Consider the following 21,280-nt stretch of genomic DNA (forward strand, 5'->3'; position numbering starts at 1 on the left):
TCTCTCCTATCTAACCTCAACTTCTGTTCCTTTCAAACATTGACAACTCAGGCTTCTCAAAGACTCCATGCATGGCCGCTTTATTTCCACACTGTCTCCTGGCCACAACCTCAAGACATGACAAATGTTTTCCCAAGAACCCCGACCACAGCATCAACTCCATTTCTCTAACCATCCTCAGAATGCCCCCACTATCTATCGAATATTGGTGGAGGCACAGCTCTTCCCAGTTCAGCGTTGGGAAGACCGAGCCTTTGGCCCCTGACAGATACTTGTTGACCTTCTCCAGACACTGCTGTCAGCTAAATGACGATACTGTTGGCAAATTCGTGCCATATTTAATTCAGAGCTGAGCTTCCAACTCCCTTCTCTCTCAGTAATAAAATCTGTAACTTCTATCTTTGTACCAGTGACTAACTCTATGCTGCCTCAGACAATCATCTGCTTTTGCTACAACAAAGTTCACTCTTCCACTGTTTGCTCAGTTGGTCTCCTATTCCCCCGCTTCCAAATACCAATTGATGCAAAAATCCTGATGCTAACTTAATTATTATGCAATCTGCACTGAACAAAATTAGCTCCCAGCTCTCTAAGATCTCAGTGTTAGCCCCTGCTGCTATACTTCCCTCCAAATCTCCCAAACACTCTCTTCAATTTGCAGCCCGTTTTCCATTGAGCATCTTCCTGCTACCCGCTAATTGGTGCAGAGGCCAGGCACCACTTGCTGAGAGGCTTCCTCAAACCTCCCCTTACTGCTGCTTGAAGACACTTCCTTGACCAATAAGTCAATGTTCTGTTGGGTTGTAGGAGGCATTGGAGTCCTGTGATTCTCATTAAAAAAAAGGGTTCATAGAAATGATTAAGCAATTCACAGATGAGTGAATAATGGATGCAAGTCACATGGAAGAATGAGTGAGGTATAACCAGGAAACCATACTGCTGTTGGAATATTGTAAGTAGGAGAAGCGGGAGCCTGGTATCTCAGTGTGTCTTATGGCTGCCTCAGGTAGGCTATTAAGCACCAAGGGCACCATATGTTTGCAGTGTGGAGATATCGTTGTAACAACCTCATTTAACAGACCCCTGAATTTGAAATAAATGACATGACAGTTTGAGAAGATTTTTGTGGGATGTAAGTATTGCTGGCTAGGGCGACATTTATTGCCCATCCCTAGCTACCCATGAGAAGGTGATGGTGAGCCGCCATCTTGAACCATTGCTGTCCTTGGAAGGTGGGTACATCCACAATGCTGCCAGGGGTGGAGGTCAGAATTTTGACCCAGTGACAATGAAGAGACAGCAATATATTTCCACACCAGGATGGTGAGTGGTTCTGAGGACTGACTGGTGTCCCGAAGCATTTGCTGCCTTTGACCCTCTGGGTGGTAGAAGAAACTGCCAAATCAATCTTGGTAAATATCTACAGCGCATCTTGTAGATGGTACACACTGCTGCTCCTTAGCTTTGGTTGGTGGAGGGAGTGAATGTTTAAAGTGATGGACATGGTTCCAATCAAGTTGGCTTTTATCCAACAATATTAGCAACAGATGGGTACTGTCGGAGTAGTAATGCTGTTTGAAAAGCGTACCTTTGTGCTGGTACTATCTTGTCTTATCCCCTGGAGGCTGAACATCTTTAAACACACACTTAATGTGAAATGTTGGTCAACAGAGCACTTTTTTGTCAAACTATTGCTCAAACTATGCAGCATATTGGATGGCTAATGGTGGCAAATTTCCATTCTTGCCCTTGTACATACTGTGACGCCTAATCCTGAGCATTGCATTGACTCAGGATTTTCTTCTGAAATGGCCAAGAAGGACAGTCTCCCATGGCCTTCTTGAAGGTGATTTGGGACATAATGTAAATGCTAGCCTCACCACATCCTGTAATTCTTAAAGTCAAATCCAGGGCATTACATTAGATATGCTTTAGGTGGAAAGAAATGTATGGTTTAGAAGGGGTGGACGCCAGGAAGTTGTTTCCGTTAGGCGGGGGGACTAGGACCCGTGGGCACAGCCTTAAAATTGGAGGGGGTAAATTTAAAACTGAAATAAGACGACATTTCTTCAGCCAGAGAGTGGTGGGCTTGTGGAATTCATTGCCTCAGAGTGCAGTGGAGGCCGGGACGTTGGATGCCTTCAAGGCAGAGAGCGACAAATTCTTGATCTCAAAAGGAATCAAGGGCTACGGGGAGAGTGCAGGGAAGTGGAGTTGAAATGCCCATCAGCCATGATTTAAATGGCGGAGTGGACTCAATGGGCCGAATGGCCTTACTTCCACTCGTATGTCTTATGGTCTTATGGCCTAAATGGGACTGTGGGGTGATTCAGTGAAGCTGTTAAAATTGATGTTGAATGTGGGAAAGCAGACAGTAAAAGGAAGTGTACAGTTATCTTGAGCACAACATTAAACTCAAGATTTGGTGTAGACTGGAGAAGAGACCATTTTGATGCAGAGTGTTGTGAATACACTACAAAAAGAGATCAATTTGAAAAAGTGAGCATGTTGACATGAGTAGGGGAGATGGATGGTTACAGGAAAGTGGGACAGAGGACATTTGGAAGTGGATTAATGCTACAGCTTGAAGGATGATAAACAGAACTGCAGAATTATGGACTGGAGAGCCTGTTGCTTTTGAGAAAATGCCAATATTATAGTAAGGGAATATCACATTTCAGACCATTGATTTTATAATCAGCAGTCCCATTTTAGAGAATGCACAGTCCCAGGGAGTTACATGAAGAACCAGTAGTGCAACATCTGAGTATTACGGATTGAACTGACCTTTTATTTTTAATCACATTCCTTTTTTGAATGTATTTTGTGTGCAGTCACCAAGGAAACAGCATGTTGTCAACTTCCTAGTGATCATAAAACCAAAGAGCAAAAGTAGGTCATTCTGCCTGTCGAGTCTGCTCCACCATTCGATGAGATCACACCAATCACATGATAATCCTCAACTCCACTTTCCCGGCTTTTCCTCACAGCACTTGATTCCCTAAAAATCTATCTCATCCTTGAATATACTTAATAACCCAGCCTTGACATCACACTGAATTGAAGTATTCCACAAATTCACTACCTTTAGAGGGAAGAGATTTCACTTTATCTCTGTCTTACAGGAGAACCCTTATTCTGACATGATGTTCTCTGGTCATAGATTCTCACACCAGAAAAAAACAATCTTTCCATCTCTACCCTGTCAAGTACTTAAAAATCTTGTAAGCTTGTCTCTCAGTCTTTTAAATTCTAAAGATAAAACTTATCTGTTGCAACTTGCATGACCTTTCCTCATAAGTCAGTCCCCCCCCATACCCAGGATCAGCCTAATGAACACTCTCTGCTCTGCCTCCAAGGACAGGATATCTTTCTTAGATAAGCAGCCCCAAGCTCTTCACAGTCTTCAAACTGTGATCTGAATAGTGCCTCGTCTAGTTTTAGCAAAATCTCCCAAATTTTATATCCATTCCCTTTGAAATAAAGGCTGAAATTCCACTTGGCTCCCCTATTACCTACTGAACGTGGATGCTAGGTTTTTGTGATTTATGGACAAGGACTTTCAAATCCCTCTGTGCTTTAGTTTTCTGCAGTCTTTTGCCATTCAAATAATATTCAGCTCCTCTGTTCCTTCTGCCAAAATGTACAGCCTCACATTTCTCCACATTATGTTTAATCTGCCACGTTTCCGCCCACTCATTTAACCTGTTCATATTCTGATGCAGAGATAATGGGAACTGCAGATGCTTGAGAATCGAGATAATAAAGTGTGAAGCTGGATGAACACAGCAGGCCAAGCAGCATCTCAGGAGCACAAAAGCTGACGTTTCGGGCCCAGACCCTTCATCAGAGAGGGGGATGGGGAGAGGGAACTGGAATAAATAGGGAGAGAGGGGGAGGCGGACCGAAGATGGAGAGAAAAGAAGATAGGTGGAGAGGAGAGTATAGGTGGGGAGGTAGGGAGGGGATAGGTCAGTCCAGGGAAGACGGACAGGTCAAGGAGGTGGGATGAGGTTAGTAGGTAGGAGATGGAGGTGCGGCTTAGGGTGGGAGGAAGGGATGGGTGAGAGGAAGAACAGGTTAGGGAGGCAGAGACAGGTTGGACTGGTTTTTCAGACACTTTGTATCATCCCTACCACTTGCCTTTTCACCTATTTTTGTGTCATCTGCACACTTGGCAATGATATATTCACTATCCTCAACCAAGTCATCAACATATATTGGAAATAATTGTGGCCCAGCACTGATCTCTGTGCTACTCCACTAGTTACAGGTTGCCATCCTGAAAATGCGACTCCTTATCACAACTTTCTGTCTTTCATTACTGAGCTCAATCCTCTATCCATGCTAACATATCAGCCCCAGCACCCTGGGCTCTTATTCTGTTAAGTAGGCTAATGTGATGTGATCATAAGGAACATGATTCTTGAGTCTGACTTCAGAGTTCAACACCACGGGCAAATTTTGAATGAGCTGAAATTGATCTGCAGTAGAAGCTATGAATGGTAATGTTGAAACATAAGCTATCATTCTCCCACTCATATCTTTTGATGGGCCATTCATAGATTCAAAGAGTAATACAGCATGGAAACAGGCCCTTCAGCCCAAACTGGTCCATGCTGCCCCCTCAGCTAGTTACAATTGTCCGCATTTGGTCCATATCCCTCTAAACCCTTCCCATCCGTGTACCTATCCAAATGTTTTTAAATGTTGCTATTGTACCTGCCTCAACCGCTTTCTCTGGCAGCCCATTCCATATACACACCATCCTCTGCGTGAAGAAGTTGCCCCTCAGGTCCTGCTTAAATCTTCCCCCTCCCTCCTTAAACCCATGCCCTCTAGTTTTCAATTTCCTGAGAAAAAGACTATATGCATTCATCCTATCTATGCTCCTCATGATTTTATACACCTCAAGCAGGCTACCCCTCATTCTCCTACGTTCCAAGGAATAAAGTCCTATCCTGGCCAACCTGTCCCTATAAACTCAGGCCTACTAGTCCTGGCAACATCCTCGTAAATCTTCTTTGCACACTTTCCAATTTAACTCTGTCTTTCCTATAACAGGGTGATCAAAACTGTACACAACACTCCAATTGTGGCCTTACCAATGATTTATACAACTCTAACATTACATCCCAAATCCCATACTTACTGCCTCGACCGATGAAGGCCAGCATGCTAAGTGCCTTCTTCACCACCCTGTCTACGTGTGACATCGCTTTCAACAAACCATGTACCTGTACTCCTAGGTCCCTCTGTTGCACAACACTCCTCAGGACCTTTACATTTACTTTGTAACTCCTGCCTTGGTTTGACTTTCCAAAGTGCAATATCTCACGCTTAGCTGTATTGAATTGCATTTGCCAATCCTCAGCCACTTCCCCATCTGATCAAGATCCTTCTAATTTTTGATAACCGTCCTCGCTGTCAACAATACCTCCTAATTTTGTATCATCCTTAAACTTACTAATTATGCCTTGTACATTCATATCCAGATCATTTATGTAAATAAAAAATAACAAAGGTCCCAGCACCGACCCCTGTAGCACAAGTCACAGGCCTCCAGCCCAAGAAACAACCTTCAACCATCTCCGAGATAGTAGGAACTGCAGATGCTGGAGAATTGAGATAACAAAGTGTAGAGCTGGATGAACCAGCAGGCCAAGCAGCATCTTAGGAGCAGGACAGCTGATGTTTCGGGCCTAGACCCTTCATCAGAAAAGCTTTTTAGGAGTACACAGCGTCCGCTGTTCTTTCGGGTTTGTTTCAGAAGTTAGGACTGAAGTTTTCGAAGGTAAATGCAAAATAGGTGGGGAGAATGTTCCGACTTGTAAGAGTTTAGGGGGCACAGATTTTAGTGTGATTTGCAAGAGAAATTAAGGAGAAAAGGAAAACTAGGCAGAGTGTGGGCCCCTTAAAGATCAGCAAAATCGGCTGTGTGTAGAACTGCAGGAAATGGGAGAGGTACAAAACGAGCATTCTGCATCAATGTTTACTGTGCAGGAGGATATGGAAGATAGAGAACATGGAGAATTAAATAGCGACATCTTGAAAAGTGTCCATATTACAGAGGAGGCGGTGCGGAAGGTCTTAAAATGCGTAAATCGCTGCAACATGATCATGTGTACCCGAGAATCCTGGGAAGCTAGGGAAGTGATTGCTAGGCCCCTTGCTGAGGCATTTGCATCATCGATAGCCACAGGTGAGGTACCAGAAGACTGAAGGTTAGCTAATATGGTGCCATTATTGAAGAAAGGTGGTAAGGAAAAGCCAGGAAACTATAGACTGGTGAGCCTGCCATTGGTGCTGGGCAGATTGTTGGAGGGAATCCTGAGGGACAGGATTTACATGTATTTGGAAAGGCAAGGAGTGATTAGGGATAGTCAACATGGCTTTGTGCATGGTAAGTCATGCCTCATCTCCCAGATGTAATAGTGGCTGAAGGACCTAGGGTAATGGATGAACTGAAGGGAATTTATATTAGGCAGGAAATGGTGTTGAATAGACTGTTGGGTCTGAAGGCTGATAAGTCCCCGGGACCTGATGGTCTGCATCTCAGGGTACTTAAGGAGGTGGCTGTAGAAATTGTGGATGCATTGGTAATCATTTTCCAATGTTCTATAGATTCAGGATCAGTTCCTGCGGATTGGCGGGTGGCTAATGTTGTCCCACTTTTCAAGAAAGGAGGGAGAGAGAAAACAGGGAATTATAGACCGGTTAGAGTGAAGAAAACTAATGGCATGCTGGCCTTCATAACAAGAGGAATTGAGTATAGGAGCAAAGAGGTCCTTCTGCAGCTGTACAGGGCCCTGGTGAGACCGCACCTGGAGTATTGTGTGCAGTTTTGGTCTCCAAATTTGAGAAAGGACATTCTTGCTATTGAGGGAGTGCAGCGTAGGTTCACGAGGTCAATTCCCAGAATTGCGGGACTATCACATATTGAAAGATTGGAGGGACTGGGCTCTATACACTCGAGTTTAGAAGGATGAGAGGGGATCTGATTGAGACGTATAAGATTATTAAGGGTTTGAACACACTGGAGGCAGGAAGTATGTTTCCATTGATGGGTGAGTCCAGAACCAGAGGACACAGTTTAAAAATAAGGGGTAGGCCATTTAGAACAAAGTTGAGGAAAAACTTCTTCACCCATAGAGTGGTGGACATATGGAATGCTCTGCCCCAGAAGGCAGTGGAGGCCAAGCCTCTGGATACTTTCAAGAAAGAGACGAATAGAGCTCTTAAAGATAGTGGAATCAAGGGTTATGGGGATAAGGCAGGAACAGGATACTGATTGTGGATGATCAGCCATGATCAGAATGAATGGTGGTGCCGGCTCAAAGGGCCGAATGGCCTACTCCTGCACCTATTGTCTATTGTCTCACTAACATGATTGAGTTTTTTGAAGAAGCAACAAAGAGGACTGATGGAGGGCAGAACGGTAGAAATGATCTATATGAACTTCAGTAAAGCGTTTGACAAGGTCCTCATGGTAGGCTGGTCAGTGAGATTAGATCACATAGAAGCCAGGGAGAATTCTTGGATACAGAACTGGCTCGAAGGTAGAAGACAGAGGGTGGTGGTAGATGGTTGCATTTCAGACTGGAGTCCTGTGACCAGCGGTGTGCCACAAGGATTGGTAATGGGTCCAGTGCTTTTTGTCATTTATATAAATGATTTGGATGTGAACATAAGAGGTATGTTTAGTAAGTTCGCAGATGACACTAATATTGGGGATACAGTGGATAGTGAGAAGGTTACCTCAGAGTACAATGGGATATTAATCAGATGGACCAATGGACTGAGGAGTGGCGGATGGAGTTTAATTTAGATAAATGTGAGGTGCTGCATTTTGGAAAGGCAAATCAGGGCAGGACTGATACGCTTAATGGTAAGGTCCTGAGGATGTGTTGCTGAACAGAGACCTTGGAGTACAAGTTCATAGCTCCTTGAAAGTGGAGTCACAGATAGAAAGGATAGTGAGCCATAAAACCATAAGACCATACGACATAGGAGTGGAAGTAAGGCCATTCGGCCCATCGAGTCCACTCCGCCATTTAAATCATGGCTGATGGGCATTTCAACGCCACTTCCCTGCACCCTCCCCATAGCCCTTGATTCCTTCTGAGATCAAGAATTTATCAATCTCCGCCTTGAAGACATCTAACGTCCCGACCTCCACTGCACTCTGCAGCAATGAATTCCACAAGCCCACCACTCTCTGGCTGAAGAAATATCGTCTCATTTCAGTTTTAAATTTACCCCCTCTAATTTTAAGGCTGTGCCCACGGGTCCTAGTCTCCCCGCCTAACGGAAGCAACTTTCTAGCTTTCACCCCTTCTAAACCACACATTATCTTGTAAGTTTCTATTAGATCTCCCCTCAACCTTCTAAACTCTAATGAGTACAATCCCAGGATCCTTAGCTGTTCATCATACGTTAAACCTACCATTCCAAAGGTCATCCGTGTGAATCTCCGCTGGACACGCTCCATGGCTAGTATGTCCTTTCTGAGGTGTGGGGCCCAAAATTGGACACAGTATTCTAAATGGGGCCTGCCTAGAGCCTTGTAAAGCCTCAGAAGCACATCGCTGCTTTTATATTCCAACCCTCTTGAGATAAAAGGTGTTTGCTACGCTTGCCTTTATTAGTCAGTGCATTGAGTGTAGGAGTTGGGAGGTCAAGATGTAGCTTTACAGTACATTGGTTAGGCCACAATTGACATACTGTGTGCAGTTCTGGCCTTATTGCTATAGGAAGGATGTTGTGAAACTTGAAAAGCTTCAGGAAAGATTAACAAGAATGTTGCCAGGGTTGGAGGGTTTAGGCTACTGGGAGAGGCCACTGGGCTGCCATGTCTGTTTGAATTTGGCAAGTTGGCTCACGACATCCGGTTCTCGAACATAAAACACAAGAGCGCAGTACACGCCCTTCGGCCCTCGATGTTGCGCCGACCTGTGAAACCAAACTGAAGCCCATCTAACCTACGCTATTCCATTATCATCCATATGTTTATCCAATCACCATTTAAATGCCCTTAAACTTGGTGAGTCTGCTGCTGTTGCAGGCAGGGCATTCCACGCCCTTACTACTCTCTGAGTAAAGAACCTACCTCTGACATCTGCTCTATATCTGTCACTCCTCAACTTAAAGCTATGTTCCCTCGTGCTAGCCATCTCCATCCGGGGAAAAAGGCTCTCACTGTCCACCTATCTAATCCTCTTGTCATCTTGTATGTCTCTATTAGGCCACCTTTTAACTTTCTTCTCTCTGACAAAAACAGCCTCAAGGCCTTTCCTCCTAAGACCTTCCCTCCATACCAGGCAACATCCTGGTAAATCTCCTCTGCACAATTTCCAGTGCTTCCACATCCTTCCTATAATGTGGTGACTAGGACTGTACACAATACTCCAAGTGCGGCCACACCTGAGTTTTGTACAGCTGCAACATGACCTCATGGCTCTAAAACTCAATCACTCTACCAATAAAACCTAACACACCGTACGCCTGCTTAACAACCCTATCAACCCGAGTGGCAACTTTCAGGGATCTATGCACATGGACACCGAGATCTCTCTGCTCATCCACACTACCAAGAATCTTACCATTAGCCCAGTCTCTGTATTCCTGTTATTCCTTTCAAAGTGAATCACCTCACACTTTTCCACATTAAACTCCATTTGCCACCTCTCAGCCCAGCTCTGCAGCTTATCTATGTTCCTCTGTAAACTGCAACATCCTTCCGCACAATCCACAACTCCACCGACCTTAGTGTCATCCGCAAATTTACTAACCCATCCTTCTACGCCCTCACCCAGGCCATTCATAAAAATGACAAACAGCAGTGGCCCCAAAACAGATTCTTGTGGTACACCACTAGTAACTGAACTCCAGGATGAACATTTCCCACCAACCACCACCCTCTGTCTTCTTCCAACTAGCTAATTTTTGATCCAAACCGCTAAATCACCCTCAATCCCATGACTCCGTATTTTATACAATAGCCTACCGTGGGGAACCTTATCAAACACTTTACTGAAACCCATATACACCACATCAACCACTTTACCCTCATCCACCTGTTTGGTCACCTTCTCAAAGAACTGAGTAACGTTTGTGAGGCACGACCTACCCTTCACAAAACCGTGTTGACTATCCCTAATCAAATTATTCCTTTCTAGATGATTATAAATCTTATCTCTTACAATCCTTCCCAACACTTTACCCACAAAGTAAGGGTTACTGGTCTATAATTACCAGGATTGTCCCTCCTTCCCTTCTTGAACAGGGAGACAACATTTGCTATCCTCCAGTCTTCTGGCACTATTCCTGAAGATAATGATGACATAAAGATCAAAGCCAAAGGCTCTGCAATCCCCTCCCGAGCTTCCCAGAGAGTCCTCGGATACATCCCAACCACCCAGGGGACTTATCCATTTTCACACCTTCCAGAATTGCTAACACCTCCTCCTTGTGAACCTCAATCCGGTCTAGTCTAGTAGCCTGTATCTCAGTATCCTCCTTGACAACATTGTCTTTTTCCTGTGTGAATACTGATGAAAAATATTCATTTAGCGTCTTTCCTATCTCTTTGGACTCCATACACAACTTCCCTCTAATGCCCTTGACTGGCCCTAATCTTACTCTCGTCATTCTTTTGTTCCTGACCCAATTTAATACTGTGGTCTCCTGGTTTCATTTTGTGACAGTGCCAGTTAATACGTAAAATTGGACAAAGGAGTGTTCAATTTTTATAACGTTGAGTTCCTAGGACAAAGCCTTTGCAGGAAATGTCTACTGTTCAATTATTTGACCACTTGAGGCCTTTACCTCTTTACAAATAATATTTTAATATCAGTTCAATAACTCTCCAAATTGCCAGACTCAACGAGCAACATCATCCATCAGGAGGAAAAAGATGAGATCTAATGTTGGCCACTGCAGGAGTTCCTCAGAGGAACATCCTACGCCTAACCATCTTTAGCTGCTTTGTCAATGACCTTGCATCAGTCTATAGTGAGAAATGGAGATGTCCCACTTTTATTTATTTGTTCATTAGATATAGGTATTTTTGGCTGGTCCAACATTTGTTGCCCGTCCCTAGTTGCCCTTGAGAAGATGGAGGTGAGCTGCCTCCTTGAATCATTGTAGTCCACATGGTTCAATTACTTCCATGATATCAGACAACAAAAGGTCGGTGGAATTGTGGATAGTGACGAAGGATGCTGTAGGTTGCAGAGAGACATAGATAAGCTGCAGAGCTGGGCTGAGAGATGGCAAATGGAGTTTAATGCAGACAAGTGTGAGGTGATGCACTTTGGTAGGAGTAACCAGAAGGCAAAGTACAGGGCTAATGGTAAGATTCTTAGTAGTGTAGATGAGCAGAGAGATCTCGATGTCCATGTACACAGATCCTTGAAAGTTGCCACCCAGGTTGACAGGGCTGTTAAGAAGGCATACAGTGTTTTAGCTTTTATTAATAGAGGGATCAAGTTCCGGAACCAAGAGGTTATGGTGAAGCTGTACAAAACTCTGGTGCGGCCGCACTTGGAGTATTGTGTACAGTTCTGGTCACCGCATTATAAGAAGGATGTGGAAGCTTTGGAAAGGATGCAGAGGAGATTTACTAGGATGTTGCCTGGTATGGAGGGAAGGTCTTACGAGGAAAGGCTGAGGGACTTGAGGCTGTTTTCGTTAGAGAGAAGAAGGTTGAGAGGTGACTTATTTGAAACATATAAAATAATCAGAGGGTTAGATAGGGTGGATAGGGAGAGCCTTTTTCCTAGGATGGTGACGGCGAGCACGAGGGGGCATAGCTTTAAATTGAGGGGTGAAAGATACAGGACAGATGTCAGAGGTGGTTTCTTTACTCAGAGAGTAGTAAGGGAATGGAACACTTTGCCTGCAACGGTGGTAGATTTGCCAACTTTAGGTACATTTAAGTCACCATTGGATAAGAATATGGATGTACATGGAATAGTGTAGGTTAGATGGGCTTGAGATCGGTATGACAGGTCGGCATAACATCGAGGGCCGAAGGGCCTGTACTGTGCTGTAATGTTCTATGTTCTATGTCATTCGGGAGTTCTAGAATTTTGTCCCAGTGACACTGAGGGAAGCGTGATGTATTTCCCAGTCAGGATACACGTGGGAACACCACACCACACCACACCACCATTGCTTCATTATACTGCGGTGGATAATGGGATTATCTGACCTCACATTTTTGCCTTCATTTCATAAGTGGAGTTCAGATTCACTTGTCCTTTTGGCCTGCCTGATCTTCCCCAGCTAAAGACGCAAGGCCTGCTGTAGTGCATCTGTCAATGAGACTGGCCGATGGACTAATGCCAAAGGTCAGTTTTGTGGCTGAGATATGATATAGAGCTAAATATGATTTTGCCTGACTCTGAACCGAGATAGAAGTCTGCAAGTCTTGACTAGTTGATGGAATGCTAATAATGTTACAGATTCCTGCCTGAGGTCACACTCTTCGTATAGTGAAGGCTGTGCTAATGTTCCTTTAAAGGTGTTATTTGATTGAAAGCTCCTTGAATGCAAGTTCAAGGCGACTGTGTTCAGGGAGAGTATACCCAGAAATTGGTGGGTGCGTGTGTAGGTACTGTTTGAAGGAACAAGCTCGCCATTCACTTCCAGTAATGCTAATCAACAGAAATTTAATGACTGTCCTCTCCTCACTGTTGCAACACTGATATGAGGCTGGTTATTTTAAGTGGCTTCTCCCTACCATTAAGAGTGTGCAGAGGAATCCCAAAAGGGACAAATGTTGTTATTGGCAGAGCTAATGCAAATTGCATTTGCAAAACAGCATATCAGGAGTTGATAGCCAGTGGTGGTACTTTTATAGTTCAAATCCTGTGCTCTAATTTATGATTCTGTCTCTTTCTTTCCTTTTTTCTCCCCCAGCAGCCTGTCCAGTTTTGCTGTTCCTTTCCCAGTGTCTGTGAGCTGCAGATATGGGTGTCAAAGCAGCTTTACCCAAAGTGGAGCTGTGTCTCTATGCTGTGGTGTTATCTCTGGCCATTCTGTGGGCAGCAAGCTGGATCTGTGAAGCTTCAGCAGGTAACTGGAAGGAGGCTTACACCCCTCAACAGTCACTGGCTCTCCCTCCTGCTCCATCCTCTGACAACCCTCTTTCCCTCCCTTTGAAATGGTGCTCTGTGTGTGTTTTAACTGTTTAGCCACCGAAACAGAAGAATATATTGACAGATGAAGGATGAACGTGTTGAGAATAAACCTTAACTCAAAGCAATGGGTCCAAGTGACACGTTCCTATGCTGTAAAATCCATGCAAATTGTCAGTGGCAGCTGGTAAGGGCTCAATAGCAGCAAGCCTTCATAAACATTTCCAGAAGTCTCTCCCAAATAGTGCCATTAAAACTTAAAAGGCATTAAAATGTACTGACATTACTTTTATGTTGTTACACTGTCTTAGGACTCTGAGGCTGTGTGTGTGTGTGTGTGTGTCAGTGTGTCTGGATGTGTGTGTGTGAGACTGTGTGTGTGTGTGTGTGTGTGTGTGTGTGTGTGAGAGAGAGCTGTCTGATGATTTAGAAGTCATCTATAGCAGGAATGGAAATGAATGGAGTATTCACATCACAGAAGGAGAAATAAATTAAGTAAAACACTACTGTCTAAGCCATTAAAACTGTCTAATTGGAAAACAAAATGTTTGGCAAAGGGACAGAATGCTAACCATGAACTCAGCTTTTAGTGTTTAGTAGGATACTTGAAGCATTTGTATTGCAAGTGAGATCTCTTACATACACTGCGACACAAAATAACATTATTTTCAGCGGTCATTGATTTGCTTCTTTTTACTGCCTTTTACAAACCTCATTTCTAGCATTCATGGGAAATTTTACTTTGTATCTCAAGCTGTGGTTGTCTATGTACATACTCTTAGAGACAGCTCCCTTTTACAAAGAGTCATTCTTCTACTACCTCTAACGCTCAGTAACAGCAGTGTGTATCATCCACAGGGATGCACTGCAGAAATTCAGCAACCATTCTCAGACAGTGCCTTCCAAACCCACAGCCACTTGCATCCAGTAGGACAAGGGCAGCAGAAAAATGGGAACACCAGCCACCTGGAAGTTCCCCTCCAAGCCACTCAGCATCCAGATGTGGAAAGGTATCGTTGTTCCTTCAGTAATGCTGGATCAAAATCCTGGAATTCCATCCTGAAAATAATTGCAGGAGTAATTACAGCTTGTGGAAGGGCATTACTGGTCTACTTACAGCACATGAACTGCCGGGGTCTGAGATAACAGCTCAACACCACCTCCTCAAGGAGAGCTAGGAACGGGTAATAAATGTTGGCCCAGCCAGAGATGCCCATGTCCCATGCCCATGTACAATTAAAAAAAGAACAGGTACCAACAGGAACACACATCCCTGTCTAGGGAAAGCAGAAGTTTTGCAAAAGAAGGAAATATGACGTGAAGAAAAACTTTTCCTCACAGGAGTAGTCTTGGTCTGGAACGCACTGCCCTGAAGCATTCGAGAGGGCATTAATAGTGTTTAAATAATCAGTGTTCAAGGGTGAGGGAAAAGGCAGGAGAATGCCAATAAGTCACAATGCCCTTTTGGAAAGCCAGTGTAGACATGACGTTTTAACTGTTTCATGGGATGTGGGCAGTGCTGGCTGGCCAGCATTTATTGCCCATTCCTAGTTTCCCTAGGGAAGGCATGCTGTGTTCTTAAACTGCTGCAGTCCGTTTGGTGTAAACACACCCACAAAACGTACAGGGAGGGAATTCCAGAATTTTGATACAGCAACAGTGAATGAACAACAATATATTTCCAAGACAGTAGGAACGACAATGCTGGAGAATCCGAGATAACAAGGTGTAGAGCTGGATGAACACAACAGGCCAAGCAGCATCAGAGGAGCATGAAGGCTGATGTTTCGGGCCTAGACCCTTCATCAGAAATGGGGGAGGGGAAGGGGGTTCTGAAATAAATAGAGAGAAGGGGAGGCGGATCGAAGATGAGAGAGTTGCAGTGGGTGAGGGATCCCCTGAGGTTTGTCCAGAGGCCTGAATTGTCAGCCTTCCTGCTCCTCTGACGCTGCTTGCCCTGCTGCGTTCATCCAGCTCTACATCCTGTTATCTAATATATTTCCAAGTCAGGAAGGCAAGTGACTTGGAGGGGAACTTGAAAGTGATGGTGTTCCCATGTATCTGCGGTCCTTGTCCTTCTGGATGGAACTGGTCATGGGTTTTTGAAGATGGTCTCTAAGGATTTTTGGTGAATTTCTGCAGCGCATCTTGTAAATAGTGCACACTGCTGCTACTTAGTGTCGGTGGTGGACGAAGTGGGTGCTTGTGGGTGCCACACTCTTCAGGAGTCTCGGCATTCAGTAAGTTTCAGTCAGATCCCTGTCATCCTTCCAAACTCACTCGAGTACAGATCCAAAGTCCATAGCTGCTCCTCATGTGACAAGCCCTTCATCCCCAGGATCATTCTTGGAGACTTTCTCCCAGGGCAGGATTGACTGCCACGAAGGGGCATAGTTTTAAGGTGTTAGAGGAAGGTGTAGAGGAGACGTCGGGGGAGGTTCTTCACCCAGAGAGTTGTGAGCGCATGGAATAGTTTACCAGTGGTAGTCGTGGAAGCGGAGTCATTCGTGACATTTAAGCGACTGCTGGACATGCACATGGACAGCAGTGAATTGAGGGGAATGTAGGTTAGGTTATTTTGTTTTTGGATTAGCATTATTCCACGGCACAACATCGTGGGCTGAAGGGCCTGTACTGTGCGTACTTTTCTATGCTCTATGTTCTATGAAACGTCCTCTGGGCCTCCTCGGATAAGGGGCCAAATGTAGTCTGACCAGAGCCTTGTACAGCCTCAGCAGTACATTCCTGCTCTTTATTTCCACCCTCTCAAAATGAATGCTAACATTGCATTTGCCTCTATTCTTCCTGCCCAAAGTACATAACCACTTATTTTCCCACATTGTACTCCAGCTGCCACTTCTTTGCCCACTCTCCTAGCCTGTCCAAATCCTTCTGCAGCTTTCCTGCTTCCTCAACAATCCCTGTCGGTTCCAGTATTTTTGTGTCTTTTGCAAACTGACCAACACCGCCCTAAGTTCCTTTCTCCAGGTCATTAATATTTAGTGTGAATAGTTGTGGTCTCAAGACAGACCCTGGCTGAAATCTACTAGTCACTGGCTGCCATCCTGAAAAAGACCCCTTTAAACCCACTGTCTGCCTTTCCTGCCAGTCAGCGAATCCTCTACCCATGACGGTACCTTGCCCCTAATACCATAGTCTGTTATTTTATTTTATAGCCTTATATGCAACACCTTGTCAAAGGCCTTCTGGAAATCTAAATAGATCACATGCAGTAGAAGAAATAATGGGAACTGCAGATGCTGAAGAATCCAAGATAACAAAGTGTGAAGCTGGATGAACACAGCAGGCCAAGCAGCATCTCAGGAGCACAAAAGCTGATGTTTCGGGCCTAGACGCTTCATGGATGAAGGGTCTAGGCCCGAAACGTCAGCTTTTGTGCTCCTGAGATGCTGCTTGGCCTGCTGTGTTCATCCAGCTCCACACTTTGTTATCTTAGATCACATGCAGTGTCTCTTTGTCTAACTTGCTCATTACTTCCTCAAAGAATCCTAACAGCTTTGTCGGGCATGACCTCCCCTTGATGAAGCAGTGCTGACTCAGCCCTATCATACCATGCATTTTCAAGTACTCCGCAATCTCATCCTTAATAAAGGACTCTAAAATCTTACCGAGGTCAGGCTGACTAGTCTATCGTTTCCTGTCTTCTGCCTCCATCCCATCTCAAACAGGGATGTTAACATTTGCTACTTTCCAGTGTTCTGAGACCCTCCCTGTCTCCAGGGATCTGAAAGATCACCACAAATGCCTCAACACTCTCCTCAGCTATCTCCTTCAGAACTCTGGGCTGTTGTTCATCTGGTCTGGGTGATTTATCCACCTTCGGACCTTTCAGCTTTCTCAGCCCTTGCTGCTTTGTGATGGCCACTCCACTCACCTCTGACCCCAACTCTCTTGAAGCTCTGGTATGCTGACGCTGCTGCTGCCTTCCATCATAAAGACTGATGCAAAGTATCTTTTCAGTTCTGTTGCCATTTCTTTGTCCCCCATTACTGCTTCTCCAGTCTCATTTTCCAGCAGTCCAGTGTCCACTTTTGCCTCTCTCTTACCTTCTCAAAAACAGTTGCAATCTTCTTTTATATTCCTAGATGGCTTACCCTCATATTTTATCTTCTCCCCACTTATTGCTTTTTTTGGTTATCCTCTGCTGGTTTGTAAAGCAAACCTCTGTTCCCAAACCTCTGGCTTCTCACTAACCACTTCTCACTTTGGTTGACAGAGGGACTGTACTGGCTGCTGAATGTTCCAGGGTTCCATTGCTTTCGACAAGATAGAGAGGAAGGTAGAAGAGGTGGAGGAGTTAACATTATTAATCAGGGAGAATATTATATTCTATAGATACATTAAAAAACAAGAGGATAACTAGGGAGAAGGTAGGACCACTCAAGGATGAAGCAGGGAACTTGTGCTTGGAGGCAGAGAATGTGGTTGAGATCCTAAATGAGTACTTTGCATTGGTATTCACCCAGGAGAGAGATATGGAGGACAGTGAGATTTGTGCGGAGTATGCTAATATGCTCTGGCACTTTGAGATAAAGAAAGAACTAGTGTTAGGTCTCTTGAAGAGCATTAAAGTGGGTAAGTTCCCAGGGCCTGATGGTATTTTCCCCAGGTTACTGAGAGAGGCAAGAGAGGAGATTGCTCCTTGAACAAGATCTTTGTATCCTCGCTGGCCGCTAGAGAGGTCCCAGAGGACTGGCGAGTAGCTAATGTTGTACCTCTATTCAAGAAGGGAGAGAGGGATAATCCAGGAAACTACAGACCAGTGAGTGGTTGGGAAGCTATTGGAGGGAATCCTTAGGGATGGAATTTATGCACATTTGGAAAAGCGTGGCCTAATTAGGGACAGTCAGCATTGCTTTGTGCAGGGCAGGTCATGTCTTACTAAACTGAATGAATTTTTCAAGGAGGTGACAAAGGTGATCAATGAGGATAGAGCAGTGGATATTGCCTACAAGAATTTTAGTAAGGCTTTTGAATACGTTCCTAATGGTAGGCTCATCCAGGAGATTAAGTTGCATGGGATCCACGGTGACTTGGCTGCTTGGATTCAGAATTGGCTTGGCCATAGAAAGCAAAGCGTAGTGGTGGAAGGGTGTTTTTCTGGCTAGAGGTCTGTGACTAGTGATGTTCTGCAGGGATCCACACAGGGACCTCTGCTATTTGTGATATTTATAAAGACTGGATGCAAATATAGGTGGGTGGTTTAGTAAGTTTGCACATAATACAAAGATCGGTGACGTTGTGGATAGTGTAGAAAGTTCTCAAATGGTACAGCAAGATATAGATCAGTTACAGAGATGGGTGGAGAAATGGAAGATGGAGTTTAAGACAGATAAGTATGAGGTGCTGCACTTTGGGAGATCAAATGTTAAGAAAAAGTATACAGTTAATGGCAGGACTCTGAACAGCATTGATGTTCAGAGGGATCTTGGGGTTTAAGTCTATAGCTCCCTGAAAGCAGCCACATGAGTAGATAGGGTGATGAAGAAGGCATATGGCATGCTTCCCTTTATTGCTCGGGGAATTGAGTACAAGAGTCAGGGTTTCATGTTGCAGCTTTATACGACTTTGTTTAGACCACACTTAGAATATTGTGTTTAATTCTGGTCACACATTACATGAAGGATGCAGAGGCTTTGGAGAGGGTGCGGAAGGGGTTTACCAGGATGCTGCCTGGATTAGAGGTAATGAGCTATAAGGAGAGGCTAGAAATACTCAGGTTATTTTCTCTGGAGTGACAGAGGCTGAGGGGAGACTTGATAGAAGTGTATAAAATTCTAAGATGCACAGATAGGATTGACGGTCAGAATCTTTTTCCCAGAGTAGAAATGTTTAATACTAGACAGCATGCATTTAAAATTGGAGAGGGAAAATTCAAAGGACTCGCGAGAGGCAAGTGTTTTTACACAGAGGGTTGTTGGGTCTGGAATGCACTAGTGTGGTGGTGGTAGAAGCACTTAAGGGACTTTCCGATAAGCACATGAGCATGCAAGGAATGGAGGGATATGGGCAAGGGCAGGCAGAAGGGATTGGCGTCATGTTCAGCACAACATCATTGGCACAGTATTCCTGTGCCATACAGTTCTATGTTCTATGTCATCTTCACCACATTGTTTTTTTTCTCCCCTTTTTGCTTTTACACTGTCCATGACTTCCCTTGTCAGCCATAGTTGCATCATCCTCCCCTTAGTATGTTTCTTCTTCCTTGGGATGAATTTCTGCTGTGCCTCCTGAATTACCTCCAGAAACTCCTGCCATTGCTGCTCCACCATCCTCCACCCCCTTCCAATCAACTCTGGCCCCTCTTCTGTCAGGTCTTTGGAGTTACTTTACTCAATTGTAATACCGTTACATTGGATTCCAGCTTGTCCTTTCAAATGACCTCTGTCTGTGAATTCTATCAAATCATGGTCACTGTCCTGAGGGGGTCCTACGTCTTCAGCTCCCTAATCATGCCTATCTTATTACACATCACCAAATCCTGAATAGCCTGTCCCCTAGTCGACTCTATCACAAGCTGGTCCAACTTGTGCCTTGGAACACATAGAATCCCTACAGTGTGGAAACAAGCCCTTTGGCCCAACAAGTCCACATCAACTCTCAGAGCATCCCACCCAGATCCATCCCCCTATAACCTACCTAATCCACACATTCCTGAACACTATGGGCAATTTGGCATCCACCTAGCCTGCGCATCTTTGGACTGTGGGAGGAAACCCGCTCAGACATGGAGAGAATGTGCAAACTCCACACAGTTGTCTGAGATTGGAATTGAGCCTGGCTCTCTGGCACTGTGAGGTAGCAGTGCTAACCACTAAGTCACCGTGCCACCCTCAAGCCTTTGTAGATGGTGGACAGTCTTTGGAGAGTCCAGAGGTGATTTATTCACTGCAGTATTCCTAGCTTCTGACCTGGTCCTGTGGCCACTGTATTTACAGTGCAGTTGAGTTTCTAATGGACCGAATGTCCTCCTCCAGCACTGTTATCATTCCGATGAACAGCAGAAATGAGGTTGGATCAGTATTCTGGAACTTTATTGGATTACTTCTGGCAATTTGTGGGGCACTGATACCAGATTAGGTCTGAAGATTAGGATAAGGCTATTCATTCCATCAAATGGCCTCTATGATTCAGTTATGTCACTGCTGATGTCCATCTCAACTCCGTGTCTCATGTCTCACAAAAAATGTTTCGCCCCCAGAATTGCCCTGAGCGTTGTTTCCACTTTAATGCCCTCTTGAATGTTTTTGATTGAGCCTGCCTGTGCCATATTTCCAGGCAGTGCATTCCATAACACCTAATCCGACAACTTCTTTTCCCCAAGAGGCTGGTGGGGGTCTGGAATGCACTATGTGGGAAGGGAGTTGAGGTGGGAATTCTCAGAACCTTTTAAAAAGTACTTGGATGAGAACTTGAAGTGTCATAATGTTCAAAGTTTATGGACCGATTGCTGAAAGGTAGATCTACTGGAGCTTTGCCAGTACAGACTTGATGGGCCAAAGACCCTCTTCTGTACTGAATGATTCTGTGAGCATGCAGCAAACAAGTCCAGAAATCTGCTGAATTTACAGTGTGTATCAATGAACCTTGACTACCTGGAACAATCCCTCTTCCATAGCTACACTGGCCCTATCCCCCACCTCTTCCTCCATTACGTTGATGATTGTATCGGCACTGCCTCGTCCTCCCACAAGGAGCTCGAACAGTTCATCCACTTCTTTCAACACCTTCCACCCCAACCTTAAGTTCACCTGGACCATCTCTGATACCGCCCTCTCCTTTCTGGATCTCTGTCTCCATCTCCAGCAACCACCTAGAAACCGATATCCATTTCAAGCCCACTGACTCCCACAGCTACCTAGAATACACCTCCTCCCACCCACCTTCCTGCAAAACTATCATCCCCTATTCCCAATTCCTTTGCTTCTGCTTCATCTGCTCCTAGGATGAGGCATTCCACTCCTGCACACCCCAGATGTTTTCATTTTTAAAGGACTGCAACATCCACCCTCAGTAGTTGAGAACGCCCTTGACTGTGTCTCCCGCATTTCCCGCAACTCATCCCTCACACCTGCTCCCTGCAATAACAACCAAAACAGAATCCCCCTCATCCTCAC

At 44.8% G+C, this 21,280-nt stretch overlaps 1 protein-coding gene across 5 annotated transcripts in view; it reads left to right on the forward strand.

Moving 5' to 3' along the window:
• Positions 1–21,280, forward strand: part of LOC125446597 (protein-cysteine N-palmitoyltransferase HHAT-like protein) — a 63,183-nt gene that overhangs the window by 7,325 nt on the left and 34,578 nt on the right. For 2 of the 5 annotated variants that reach the window (XM_048520319.2, XM_048520300.2), the window contains exon 2: positions 12,925–13,080. The exons of 1 other annotated variant lie outside the window; for it this stretch is intronic. In XM_048520319.2, coding sequence (XP_048376276.1) covers positions 12,975–13,080 — 106 coding nt within the window. In that variant the 5' untranslated portion in view covers positions 12,925–12,974. The remainder of the gene's footprint in view (positions 1–12,924; positions 13,081–21,280) is intronic. 2 more of the 5 variants (XM_048520315.2, XM_048520309.2) reach the window with 1 other exon arrangement.

Source organism: Stegostoma tigrinum, chromosome 2 (genome assembly GCF_030684315.1).
Source record: "Stegostoma tigrinum isolate sSteTig4 chromosome 2, sSteTig4.hap1, whole genome shotgun sequence".
Taxonomy (NCBI): domain Eukaryota; kingdom Metazoa; phylum Chordata; class Chondrichthyes; order Orectolobiformes; family Stegostomatidae; genus Stegostoma; species Stegostoma tigrinum.